Source organism: Muscardinus avellanarius, assembly GCF_963383645.1.
Source record: "Muscardinus avellanarius genome assembly, chromosome: 6".
In the NCBI taxonomy this organism is placed as follows: domain Eukaryota; kingdom Metazoa; phylum Chordata; class Mammalia; order Rodentia; family Gliridae; genus Muscardinus; species Muscardinus avellanarius.
The window spans coordinates 24,629,286-24,643,130 of NC_137791.1; the positions used below are offsets into that span (position 1 = coordinate 24,629,286).

The 13,845-nt window shown below is 51.7% G+C and overlaps 1 protein-coding gene across 1 annotated transcript in view; it reads left to right on the forward strand.

Annotated features, from left to right (window-relative positions):
- Window positions 1-10,813: 10,813 nt before the first annotated feature.
- The window catches only part of FHDC1 (FH2 domain containing 1), a gene marked incomplete at its 3' end in the record, with an annotated part of 41,152 nt that continues 38,120 nt past the window's right edge, over window positions 10,814-13,845 (forward strand). The window contains exon 1 of the mRNA XM_080697833.1: window positions 10,814-11,368. Coding sequence (XP_080553959.1) covers window positions 10,859-11,368 — 510 coding nt within the window. The 5' untranslated portion in view covers window positions 10,814-10,858. The remainder of the gene's footprint in view (window positions 11,369-13,845) is intronic.

Sequence of the window (13,845 nt, forward strand, 5' to 3'; positions counted from 1 at the left end):
CTTAGTGAGGCCCTTTTCAACTCAGTGAGACCCTGTTTCAAAATAAAAAATATAAAATAGGGCTGGAGGTGTAGCTCAGAGGTAGAATGAATGCTTCTGGGTTCCATTCCCAGTACTGAAAATAATAATAATAATGATAGGGCTAGGAGTATAGCTCGGAGGTAGAATGCCCCTGGGTTCCATCTCCAGTATCACACGCACACACCAAAAAATAGTGGATCTTGTGCTAGACATGGTGGCACATATTTATAGTACCAGGACTTGGGAGACTGAGACTGCAGGATCACAGGTTGGAGGGTACCTCAGCAATCTAGCAAGAATCTGTTTCAAAATTATAAAAAAAAAAAATTAAGGAAGCTGGTGGTGCAGCTTGAAGGTAAAATGCCTTTGGGTTTAATCCTCAGTACACACACACACACACACACACACACAGAAATTAAAGTTTTAGGCAAGCCAGGCATGGTGGTCTATGCCTATAATCCAGTACTTGGCGGGCTGTGCCGGGAGGATCACAGGTTGCCAGCCTCAGCAACTTTGTGAGACCCTGTTTAAAAATACAAAGTAAAAGCTCACGTTTGTAATCTCAGCATTTGGGAGGCTGAGACAGGAGGATCCCGGTTTGAGGACAGCCTCAGCTACTTAGTGAGGCCCTTTGCAACTCAGTGAGACCCTGGTTCAAAATAAAGAATAAAAATTAGGGCTGGGGGTGTAGCTCGGAGATAGAATACCCCTGGGTTCCATCCCTAGTACTGCAAAATAAATTACAATTTTTTGGGGGGGGTCTGGGGACGGAACCCAGGGGCATTTGACCTCCAAGCTACATCCCCTGCCCTATTTTTTATTCTTTATTTTGAAACAGGGTCTCACTAAGTTGCGGAGGGCCTCACTAAGTAGCCGGGGCTGTCCGCAAACCGTGGAGTTGAGCACGACTCAGTTCTCAACCACCCGAATGCTGGGATTACAAGCGTGTGCCACCACGCCTGGCTACAATAAATTACAAAGTTAAGAGGCATTCGACTTCCAAGCTCCACACCCTGCCCTATTTTTTTTTTTCCGGGTCTGGGGATGGAACCCAGGGGTATTCGACCTCCGAGCCACATCCCCTGCGCTATTTTTTATTCTGTATTTTGAAACAGGGTCTCACTAAATAGCTGAGGCTGTCCGCGAACCGCGATCCTCATGTCTCAGCCTCCTGAATGTTGAGATCACAAGCATACGCCACTATGCCCAGCTCTAAATTACAAAATTTGAAAACAAAAAGGGCTGGGGATGTAGCTCAGTAGAAGCGCTCCTCAGGTTCAACCCCCAGTGCCCTCTCCCCCTCAGCAGTGAAGCAGGGAGTGGGTATGCTCTGGGGCTCAGGTTTCCAGGGCCCTTCCTTTTCCCTGGGCCCTTCCAGGGACAGTTGCCTAGCTGTGTCTACAAGTTTTTGTTGTTTTTATTTAAAAAGCTCCCTCACAAGGTATACCAGCTCTGGGCCCCACCAAACCAGGACAGTCCAGGTGCAGGTCAAAAGGCAGTCGCCATGGGATAATAATGGATAATGGAGATCAAGAGGGGAAGAGCCCAGGACTGTCCCCAAAGGAAAAGAAGGGTCAGCAGAGAAGGGCAGGAGGCCAGGAGGCCTGTGGGCCGGCGCTGCAGCAGCAGATCAAAGGGACCAGCAGGGGTCACCACCCCACCCCTCAGAGGGTGGCTCTTTTACCTTCCTTTTCTCTTCTTCCCCCCCCCCCCCCAGTACTGGAGATGGAACCCAGGGGCGTTCAACCTCCTAGCTACATCCCCAGTCTTATTTGTATTCTTTATTTAGAAACAGGGTCTCACTGAATTGCAAAGGGCCTCACCAAGGAGCTGAGGCTGGCCACGAACCGTGATCCTCCTGTCTCAGCCTCCCAAATGCTGGGATTACAAGCGTGCACCACCATGCCCGGCTCTCTTTTTCCTTTCTTTTCTTTTCTCTTCTTTCTCTCTTTCTCCGTCCTTCCTTCCTGCCCTCCCGCCCTCCCTCTCTCTCTCTTTCTACTGGGTCTCACTGCCTTAGGCTGGCCTAGAACTCCTGGCTCAAGGGCTCCTTCTGCCCCAGCCTCTGAGCAGCCAGAACCGCGGGAGAGCAGCCCTGGGCGGGCCAAAAGGAGCCGGATTCAGGATGCAGGCTCCGTACAGTGTAGTGTGAGCCCGCCCGCGCTCAGAGCTAGAGACAAGTGTATAAGAAAGAGGCACCGAGGCTGCTGCCTTGCACCCACTTTTTATTCCCCGCCATTACCCACGTGGCCAGCCTTCCTGTGCAGCTGAGAGAGGAGGAGCACAGGTTCCAGGCCAGCCTCAGCAATGTAGAGACCCTGTTTCAAAATAAAGCCGGGTGTGGTGGCACGCTTGAAATCCCCGCGCTTGGGAGGCGGACAGGAGGATCGCGCAGGTTTGAAGCCAGCCTTGCTGGCTTAAGAGACCCTGTTTCCAAATAAAAATAAAATATATAAAAATAGGTCTGAGCCAGGCGTGGTGACGCACACTTATAATCCCCGTGCTTGGGAGGCTGAGACAGGAGGATCACACAGGTTCGAAGCCAGCCTCAGCTACTTAGGCTCTCAGCAACTTAATGAGACCCTGTTTCCAAATAAAGTATAAAGGTCTGGGAGTATAGCCCGGAGGTAGAAAGCCTCTGAGTTCCACCCTCAGAACCACCAAAAATAAATAAATAAAATAAAAAAAATAAATAAAAATAGGTGTGGGAGTGTAGCCCAGAGGTAGAAGGGTTTCCAGGAACCCCAGTACCACCAATAAATAAATACATTATATATATATATATATATATATATATATATATATATATATATATATAATTAAAAAGGAGCCAGGCGGGGTGGAAGACACACATGCTTGTAATCCCAGTGCTTGGGAGGCTGAGACAGGAGGATCGAAGTTAGCAGATAGCCTCAGCTACTTAGTGAGGCCCTTTGCAACTCAGTGAGACCCTGTTTCAAAATAAAAACTAAGAGCTGGGCATGGTGGCGCATGCTTGTAATCCTAGCACTTGGGAGGCTGAGACAGGAGGATCGCACAGGTTCAAATCCAGGCTCAGCTACTTAGTGAGGCTCTCAGCAACTTAATGAGACACTGTTTCCATAAATATATATAAATAAAGTATAAAATAGGTCTGGGAGTATAGCTCGGAGGTAGAAAAGCCCCTGGGTTCCACCCTCAGTACCACCATTTAACAAACAAACAAATAAAATCTAAAAACTAGGGCTGGGGATGTAGATTGGAGGGAGTATGCCCCTGGGTTCCATCCCCAGTACCACCAAAAAAAAAAATTAATAAATTAAAAAAAGTAAAAAAGTAAAAAGGTAGCCTGGAGATAGAATGCCCCAGGGTTCAATCCACAGTAAGTAAAGTATGTTTGTATTTAGTATATAGTTTTATTGTTCTTTAAATAGTTCCCTCAAGTTATACCAGCCCCAGGTCCCACCAAACTGGAATGAATTCACGTCTAAGTCAAAAGGCAGTTCCCAGCAAGGCGTGGTGGTGCAGCTTGTAAGCCCAATACCTGGGAGGCCGAGACAGGAGGGTCACAGGTTCGAGGACAGCCTCTTCAAATAGGCTGTCATTAACCTAGGGAGACCCTATTTTTTAAAAAAAATAGACCTAGGGGGGTGTGGCTTGGAAGTAGAATGCCCCTGGGTTCAATCCCTAGTCACACACACACACACACACACACACACACACACACACACACACACAGCAGTCCCCACCGGATAATAATGAACAGGCCATCAAGAGGTGGGAGGGCTTTATGACCGTCCTTGGAGAAGGGACATATATATTTCGTCGTTGTTGTTGGCGGTGGTGTTCGGTCGGTTACTTTACGCTAATCGCTCCTTCCACCTCCTCCGCACTCGGAGGTCAGGAATTCTGTCCTGGGAGCTCGGGAGCTGAGGCCAGGCCGAGGAGGCGGAAGTCCGCGGGCACCGGGGCTGGAGGAGCCCTGCTCAGTTATCTGGGATCACCGAGTCAAAGGTAGGGATGACTTCATCCCTGCAGAGGGCGCCTCCCCTCCCGGCAGCTGACCCGGCAGCCGGCTGGCCGGGTAAGTTTCCTTGGACGACTGGCTGCCGGCCGGCACAAGCCACGCTGGTGGAGGATGCGATCGGACTGATTTCCCTTCCTTCTGTGGGAGGAGGAGGCTCCTTCCCAGACAGCTTCCCTCGGTCCATCCAGCCGGCCCGCGAGCGACCGCGGACAGGACGCTCCCCCCCCCTTTTTTTTTTCTTCTTCTAATGAAACAGAGAGGTTCTTGTTATCATCGTTAGGCTTCTTAAAAAAAGAAAAAGCCACACCTTCCCAGCGTGGCAGGCCCAGGAAGCAGCCGACCTTCGGCGAGCCCGGGGCTTTGGCCCGGAGGCCGGGACGCCGCCGAGGCTCGGGCGCAGGTGCGTGAGCTGTGCGGGTGGCGGGCCGGGGTGCGCGTGTGCACGCGCGTGTGCGCGGGGCCGGGGAGCGCGTGTGCACGCGCGTGTGCGCGGGGCCGGGGTGCGCGTGTGCACGCGCGTGTGCGCGGGGCCGGGGAGCGCGTGTGCACGCGCGGGCGCGCGGGCAGGGTGTCCGGAGGCTGCGGCAGAGGCTCCTTTGTGGCGGGCGGGCGCCTCCCGGGCCGGCTCCGGGCCGCGGCTCGCCTTCGCGGGGTTACCTGCCCGCCCGCCCCGCGCCCCCCGGGCGGCCCGCGGAGACCCTTCCCCTGCCGGAGCCCCGCCCGCGAGCCGGCGTCGGGGGCGCGCTGCACAGGTGGGACCCCGGGCGCGGGTCCCCAGGGGACCCCGGCGTACGCCCGGCCAGGTGATTTTCTCTCCCCGCGCGGGGGTCGCGGCCGAGGGGCGCAGCCTGGGGAGGGCGCGATCGGAGGGCGCGGGGGACCCCTGCGGCTCCCAGCGCCCCGCTCCGGGTGGGTGGCCCGGGCCGAGGGGCGGCGGGCCTGCACCCTGGCACAGCCCGGAGAGGACCCGGAGGGGCTCGCGGGGATGGACCCCCGCCCGGCCGCGACCCGGGGCGCCGCGGTCCCGCGCGTCTGTTTTTGCGCAGAGCCCCCGCCTCGCCTCTGCCGCCCTTAGCCGGGCGTCCGGGACGAGCATCCCTCCGCACTCGGACGCGCTTTTTTTCTTTTTTTCTTTTTTTCCCTTTTTTCTCCCTTGATTTTAAGACAATGAGGGGAGAAACTGAAAGTGTGCGCTCAGCAAGAGGCGGCCTCCCTGGGCTGGGGGTGTCGCTGGTGGGTGTTTACGTGACGCGACAGGTTAAACGCGCCAGTGGGAGCGCGCTCGTGGGTTTTCTCCGCGGCCCGAGGGCCAAGTGGGACGTTCCAGGTCGGGCTCCTCTGCGGTTGCACGGTCGGGGGCTGACGTGCTGTGTTTAGTCATCAGAAAGGCTTTGAAAGAGGTCGCGGTAGAGGAGACTTCTTAAGGACTTGAGGAGTGCGAGGATTCCCTATTTTAGAACTGTCTGAACTTTCCCCGTCCTTTCTTTTCTCCCAGCACAAACAGAGCTGTGCGCGGCCCTGCCTCTTCCCTCCGACCCGGCGCGGAGCCCTGCCTGCCCCCCCCCCACCTGCCCTGCATGTCAGGAGTGGAGGGGTTTTTCTGGCCTCGTTATTTTTTAATATTGTTGACCAAGGAGGTGAGTGGGTAGCTGAGCAGCAGGGTCGCCCGACCCTCTTTCAGGAAAGCCCTTGCTGTAAGCCGGCTTTCTGGATCGTTATTTCTTAATACACTGTGAGCTAAAACCTCTGTATTCTCCGTTCTTTTTTCCTGCCCACTCCCTTCCTGGGAATAGAACTTGATGATGCTTCTGACAGAGCCAAGGACAGAGCAGTACCAGCCCTGTAGCAGGAGCAGGAGAGGGCCAGCGGCTACTCAAGACCCTTAGGAGCAGACTCATGCCAAGCCCTTTTGCTTACTCTTAATTGGTCAAAGTCAAGTGCATGGGCATAGCACAGACCCACTGACATTTCCCCTGGAGGGAAGATGCTCTACTGAGCTACGGCCCCCCTGGGAGGGCCACTGAGCCCCCTGGAGGGCCACTGAGCCCCCTGGGAGGGCGGCCACTGAGCCCCCTGGAGGGCAGCCACTGAGCCCCCTGGAGGGCCACTGAGCCCCCTGGGAGGGCAGCCACTGAGCCCCCTGGGAGGGCCACTGAGCCCCCTGGGAGGGCCACTGAGCCCCCTGGGAGGGCAGCCACTGAGCCCCCTGGGAGGGCGGCCACTGAGCCCCCTGGAGGGCAGCCACTGAGCCCCCTGGAGGGCCACTGTGCCCCCTGGGAGGGCAGCCACTGAGCCCCCTGGGAGGGCCACTGAGCCCCCTGGAGGGCCACTGAGCCCCCTGGGAGGGCAGCCACTGAGCCCCCTGGGAGGGCCACTGAGCCCCCTGGGAGAGCGGCCACTGAGCCCCCTGGGAGGGCCACTGAGCCCCCTGGGAGGGCAGCCACTGAGTCCCCTGGAGGGCCACTGAGCCCCCTGGGAGGGCAGCCACTGAGCCCCCTGGGAGGGCAGCCACTGAGCCCCCTGGGAGGGCCACTGAGCCCCCTGGGAGAGCGGCCACTGAGCCCCCTGGGAGGGCCACTGAGCCCCTTGGGAAGGCCGGCCACTGAGCCCCCTGGGAGGGCCGGCCACTGAGCCCCCTGGGAGGGCCACTGAGCCCCTTGGGAGGGCCACTGAGCCCCCTGGGAGGGCCACTGAGCCCCCTTGGGAAAGCCACTGAGCCCCCTGGGAGGGCCACTGAGCCCCCTTGGGAAGGCCACTGAGCCCCCTGGGAGGGCCACTGAGCCCCCTTGGGAAGGCCACTGTGCCCCCTGGGAGGGCCACTGAGCCCCTTGGGAGTGCCACTGAGCCCCCTGGGAGGGCCACTGAGCCCCCTTGGGAAGGCCACTGTGCCCCCTGGGAGGGCCACTGAGCCCCCTGGGAGGGCCAGCCACTGAGCCCCTTGGGAGTGCCACTGAGCCCCCTGGGAGGGCCGGCCACTGAGCTCCTTGGGAGGGCCAGCCACTGAGCCCCCTGGGAGGGCCACTGAGCCCCCCCTCTGAGGCCAAGCTTAGCACTTGGAGGACCTGGAGAGGATTTCTCGGACTCAGAGCCTAGTCATGACAGCTCTGCGTTTTTCTCAGGACCGAGCACTCACCAGCCTTGGCAGCCATCCTCCCGGCAGATGAGGTCCCCAGCCTGTAGGCGAGATGTTAAATACAAGCCTGCCTCTGTCTGCCCTGGGGAGAGTGATGGGACACTTGACATCTCCCAGACAGAACCTGGGCTAATCCCATTGTCCCTGCTGACCACTGTGAGAACAGGTGTCCAGTGTCCTCTCTTGGACTGTGTGGCAGCCATCACCTGTGTATTCCTAGCGTACCTGTGGGCAGTACTATAGTGAATCAAATGTTCTTTGTGAATCCTTTTTTTTTTTTTTTTCGGTACTGGGAATGGAACCCAGGGGCATTCTACCTTTGAGCTACACCCCCAGCCCTAATTTTTATTCTTTATTTTGAAACAGGGTCTCACTGAGTTGCAAAGGGCCTCACTAAGTAGCTGAGGCTGTCCTCAAACCGCGATCCTCCTGTCTCAGCCTCCCAAATGCTGGGATTACAAGTGTTCACCACAACAATGGGCTGTAAATCCTCTTTTAATATCTCATGTGACTGCAGAAAGAGATAGAATTCTATATACACTCTCCTTTTCCTACCACCCCTGTGGCATTGGGAATCCTGCCCAAGGGAGAAGCACTACTGAAGTAACAGAAAGTAGTTAATTATTGCTGGGGAACTAATTCACTAGAAGCTATTGAGGTCTAGGACCCTTATATATTTCCCTGGGTGAAGGGAGTAAACCAGGCAGCTTACCAGGAAAAGTGTGATACATTTTCCTCTGTTTCTTTAGCTTTTTTTTTTTTTTTTTTTTTTTTTTTTAAATAACACTCTTTCAGCCAGGCATTGGTGGTTCACGCTTGTAATCCCAGTACTGGGAGGCTGAGACAGGTTGCAGCCTCAGCAACTTAGCCTGGCTCTCAGCAACCTAGTGAGATCTGTTTCCAAAAAAGAAATAACACTAAGATAGAGATGTAACTTGGAGGTAGAATGCCTCTGGGTTCAATTCCTAGTATAAACAAACAAACAAACAAACAAACAAACAAGCCTGACGATGTGTGGTGGCGCATGCTTGTAATCCCAGCATTTGGGAGGCTGAGATAGGAGGATCGAGGTTCACGGACAGCCTCTGCTACTTAGTGAGGCCCTTTGCAGCTCAGTGAGACCCTGTTCTAAAATAAATAATAAAAAATAGGGCTAGGAGTGTAGCTCAGAGGTATTATGCCCCTAGGTTTCATCTCCTATACTGCAAACAATAAATAAATAATAAGTAAATATGTTAGCGTATCTGGGATGGAAGGTGAACTGTAGGATTAGCAGCTTTTCTACACGTGAACTATCTTATGTACAGAAGTATTTTAAAATGTGTAAGGATTAACTGCCAAAATAGCCTGTACAGTCTTGAAAAAAAGAAGAGTTCAAATATAACTATAAACTGTAATTGACAATGAGTCATTTGCTTTAGGGGTGCCAACTATGAAAACAGCCTGGTTATGCCCCTAATGATAATTATGAAAACTCCTTCTAAAGCCAGTTGCAGTTTAGGTTAACTGTAAGTTAACTTGGATACGAACTTTTTATTCTCCTTATTTAGAAATTATCTAGTAGTGATAGCTGCACCATACAGTGAATATATTTAATGCCACTAAATCGTACACTTAAAGTGGTTAAAATAGTGTTTATAAATTACCAAATTAATTGTCTGAAATGTCATTTTCTACTCATAAACTTTTAACTTTCAAGGGTTTAGGGGAATATAGCTCTATAAGGTAGTAGAGATAGAGCTTATTTGCAAGATCCTGAATTCAACCCCCAGCACCAAAAACAAAATAAAATACCTTAAATATTCAAATGTCTCATTAAAATACTGGTTATTTTTATGCAGGGACTATTTAATATGCAATCGCTGAGCACTGAAGGACAAATCTTATAAAAACACAAATATTGATAGCAAAAAATGGAAATATTAAAAGGCTATTTTTAGCAGCTAGGGGTAACTTGGCATTTTATCTCTATGTCCAAGTCATATTTCAGAGCAAATGTAATGCCCGTGAAAATAAAAAATCACATGCACACATGAGCAGCCTTTTTTTTATTTTTTAATAATAGCTGTGTACCGAGCATCTTGGTAAGGACGGCACATGTATTAACTCATTTTTCTTACAGAAACCAATGGCACAGGTGTTTCCTCACTATTGGGTGAAAATGCTGGAATGTGGGTTAAATGCCCTATTTCTGCCCAGGGTGCACGTGGAGAAGTGGCAGGGCTGGGTTCTGAGGAAAAGCCGTCTGTTTCCAGAACAGCCCCTCCTCCTTCCAAGGCAATCCTACCTTTTTAAAGAGTTCTATGCAAAACACTTGATACTATTTGCGTTAGTGATATCAGCCAGCTCACTTTAGTTAATTCCGTATTGTTGGACCAACTTGTGTTTGTAAGTCTGGGCTTTGACAATGAAGCTGTAGGAAGATAATGAAACCCAGAAGCCCTGTGCAACTTCCCCACCCATGTCCGGCACCTGTGATCTGGAGGAAATAGTCCCCTTTTCACACCCCACCCGGGATGCTCTCCTGACACTCTGCATGGGGTCCCTTCACCCGCACACCTCCACCTCTCCTGAGTTGTTTTGACCCTTGTTTCACATCAGCAATAATGCAAAGCCAAAAACAAATATTTGAAGGCCCATAAAGATACAAGCCACCCGTATAAACGAGTGAGTTGCGTGGATAAGGGACACACGGGTGGCCGGTGTGATATGGAGAGCACGGCCTTGTCTGCGTCTCTTTTTTGCTAAATAGCATCACAGAAGCAGAAGAGGTAGGGGACAAGTTCTGACGTTTTTTGAAGAATGACGTAACTGGAATCTCAGATGACAGCCTTGGAAGGAATGATAGAGGTCATTTGCTGTATCCTTCTAATTTTACCAATGAGAAGACTGAAGTCTGGTGAGGAGCTGTAACTTGTCTAGAATCGCAAGCAGTAGAGCCTGGTGTAGACCTGAGCATACAGTCCTCGGGTCTGCATCGTTTCCTCTTATTCTGGGGGAAGCCACATCACCCAGTGGCAGGGGGACAGGGTGCCCTGACCCCAGGAAATGAGCCAGGCCATTCTTTTACCATCTCCAGATGCCCCTCCTGTTCTGCTTGAGGTGGAAGGCGCCTCTTGACCCATGGATTGGCAGGAGACATGTCCAGACTGGAAGAAGGCTGGGTCAGCAAACACCCAGTGCTTCAGCAGCTGGGGCAGCTTCCTTAAAAGCTGGCTGCCCAGTGCCCAAAGAGAGTGAGCCCGTGGGTGAACAAGTGGTTTATTCATAAAGCAAGCTGGACTTGCGGAACCTCCAGTGGGCTCTCAATAAACACGTGCTTTATTGATGACTGGAAAGTTTCCAATTCGGATTTATAGCTGCTGCTTTGGCAGTGTTTCCCACAAGTAAAATTTGGTTCACGTTTAGAAGAGTATTAGTTCCTTTTCATGTCCTTTAGGACGTCCTTCTTGACTTTGATGTCCACCCAATATGAGAGGACTTATTTAGGCCCCTGTAGGGAAAAAGACTGGTGTGAAAACGTTTGCCTATGCTGATGTTAGGTGTGTTTTATCTTGGCAGGCTTGGAAGATGGCGCGCAGCGCGGCTGCCTTTTTCTCTGGCCGCCAACTCGTGGGCGAAGAAGCGTGACACAGGTTTGATGTCTGTGTCTGCTCCTCCAAGGTCAAGGAATTATCTCCTTAGAAGGCAACAGTACTATGCATGTTATGAATTGTGTCTCCCTGGCCAGTGATAAAGAAAATGGGAATATTGCCACAGCAGCTGGATTCATGATCGGGCACACGTCACCCCCGGCATCTCCTCCGCCTCCTCCTCCACCGCCTCCTCCTCCACCCCCTCCGCCTCCACCATGTCTGTACTCGGGGGAAGGGCTGACTCCCTCCCCACCTCCTCCCCCTCCCCCCCCACTCCCAGGGGGACCTCCTGTCCCCCCTCCCCCTCCAGGACTACCCCCAGCCTCTCACATGAACGGCTACAGCTCCCATGGCAAGAAGCGGATGAGAAGCTTTTTTTGGAAAACCATCCCAGAGGAGCAAGTTCGTGGCAAGACCAATATCTGGACCTTGGCTGCCAGGCAGCAGCATCACTACCAGATTGACACAAAGACCATCGAGGAGCTGTTCGGGCAGCAGGAAGATACCGCCAAGGCTTCCCTCCCCCGGAGAGGAGGACCTTTACATTCATCTTTCAGGGATGCTCGGGAAGAGGTAAGATGGGGTGGCTCTGCACGCCCAGTTGCCCTGTGTTGGAAGCGTGTGTGTGTGTGTGTGTGTGTGTGTGTGTGTGTGTGTGTGTGCGCATGCGCGCGCGTTTCAAACTGTTGTCAGACATCCCCTAAGAAGCAAGAGAATGCAAGTGGATGTGCCCTGGAAATGATGAAACAGGGCCTTCTAGGATGAGCCTGAGCCGAGCAGGGGAAGAGTGTTAAGGAGTGTGCCTGCTGTATCCTCCCAGATCTCCCGGGGGTTATGAGCTCATGCGGAGAACATGTAGCTGGGCCCCTGGTCTCTGCCTCGCGGTACTGTCCTGCCTCCAGCACATGTGCCGTGGTTTCCTGGGTGGAGAAGTTCCCCCTGGAGCCCAGGATTGTTAGTCTCTGCTGAAACAAAAAAAACTGAGTTTCTGAACTTGGTTATTTGGAATGAACTGGAGCTGTCTGGGATCGGATGCCTTTTGCTAATCAACCACTAGACATTCGGGATTTTACCTTTTCTTTTTCCTTCCAATTTTCTCATAAAACGTGGTTTGCAATGGCCTTAGTTCCCGGATCTTTGAATTAAAGTATTGCCGTGGTAGAGGACAGATTTCCAGAGAGGCAAAGCATAAAGCTATTTTCAGACAGATTTGATAAGAAGTATATTTCCAGTTTACACTAAATGTGTTACTTCGAGGGAGGGGGAAGCTATTAAATTATGACATTGACTGAAAGCATGACCCTGGAGCTACAGAATGCCATACATTACAGAAACTGAACCCCAAATCGAATTTGTCAGCACACTCCATTTAGAAGCATGAAAGTCAATATTAAAGAACTTTGCTTGCTAGGAAAAACTAGGAAGTCTGGGATTAAAAGAGAATGCTTTGAAGGAACCGATAAACAAAGATAGAGTGAGGAAGGAAGGGAAGAGAGAGAGATAACACAATATAAATCTTTAATTTTTTAATCTGTTGTAAAGGAGCAGAGAAAATAGGTCAGTGGTGGACCTGGCTAGATAAGAGATGGGCAGGGCCCTGGGAAGAAGTGTTTGTTCTATGCATTATTGAATTCTTGGGCCGGCAGTATTGACCTCGTTTCCCTTTCTGACTTGGGAACAGGTTAACTCCTCTTTATTAGCTCACTTGGGGGCCCTTAAAGCTGGTTGTATGATCCACTGTTGAAATCCCACGAGCCTTTTTATTATGAAATGCAGGAAGAACTCCTGGTGCCCTCGGTGCCGAACAGTTTTTCCTGTGTCTTCCTTTTATGCAAAGTCCCTTTATTTGTTAAAGTGTCCTTTCAATCTGGAAGGAGCAAGAAGCCATTTCCTTAGTACCCTGGCCTTTGCCCCCGCTTCCAATACAAGTTCTTTATTGTACAGGGGCTCACATCTCACCATTGTCTCCTACCTCTCTTCCCTGAGACCGGAGATACTGAAGTAGGCACTGGAGGACACTGGGGTGCGTGTGGAGATGGGGGTGTCTCTCAGGGAGACACCAGGAACAGGAGGGGGGCCGTGGGAAGCAGCTGTCAGCGTGGAGTAGGTGGCGTCCTTCTTGAACTGGGAAATTTCCAGTGCACTCTGGGGAGCTTGTTGCTTTATGTTTGTGAGTTAAAGAGAGGTTAAGAGCTGCTGAGGGATGGAGGAAAGAGGTATGGGTGTGGAGTCTTTTTCCAGCTAGAGCAAGAGCAGAAATATCCATTTCCAGGCCACATCTAAAACTTAGGCAAAAGCATTTTTCTCCTTGCCGTCCTCCACCCCTGACCCTAGGTAAAGTTGCACTTTTTTTTTTCCTTAGCTGCTGCTTATCTGCGTGTGTATATGTGGGTATGTGGGGGGCGTATTGGGGATTGAACCCATGGGCATTTTATCTCTGAGCTACACTCCCTGCCCCATTTTTTTTTTTTTTTTTTTTTTTTTGGTGCTACTGGGGGTGGAACCCAGAGGCTTTCTACCTCCAGGCTGTACTCCCAGACCTATTTTATATTTTATTTGGAAACAGGGTCTCACTAAGTTGCTGAGAGCCTCACTAAGTAGCTGAGGCTGGCTTTGATCCTCCTGTCTCAGCCTCCCAAGTGCGGGGATTACAAGCATGTGCCATCATGCCCAACATTTATTTATTTATTTATTTATTTATTTATTTATTTATTTATTTATGGTACTGGGGTTCCTGGAAACCCTTCTACCTCTGGGCTACACTCCCAGACCTATTTTATATGTTTTTTAAAATTTGAAAACAGGGTCTCTTAAGCCAGGCTGGCTTCGAACCTGTGAGATCCTCCTGTCTCCGCCTCCCAAGCGCAAGGATTACAAGCATGCGCCGCCACGCCCAGCTCTCATTTTTTATTTTGAAACAGGATTTCACTTAGTCGCTGAAGCTGGTCTCAAACCTGTGACCTTCTGCCTCAGCCTCGCAAGTACTGGGATTACAAGTGTGCGCCACCATGCCTGGCTAGCTTCTGTTTTAAGAATTATAGTTTGCTTTG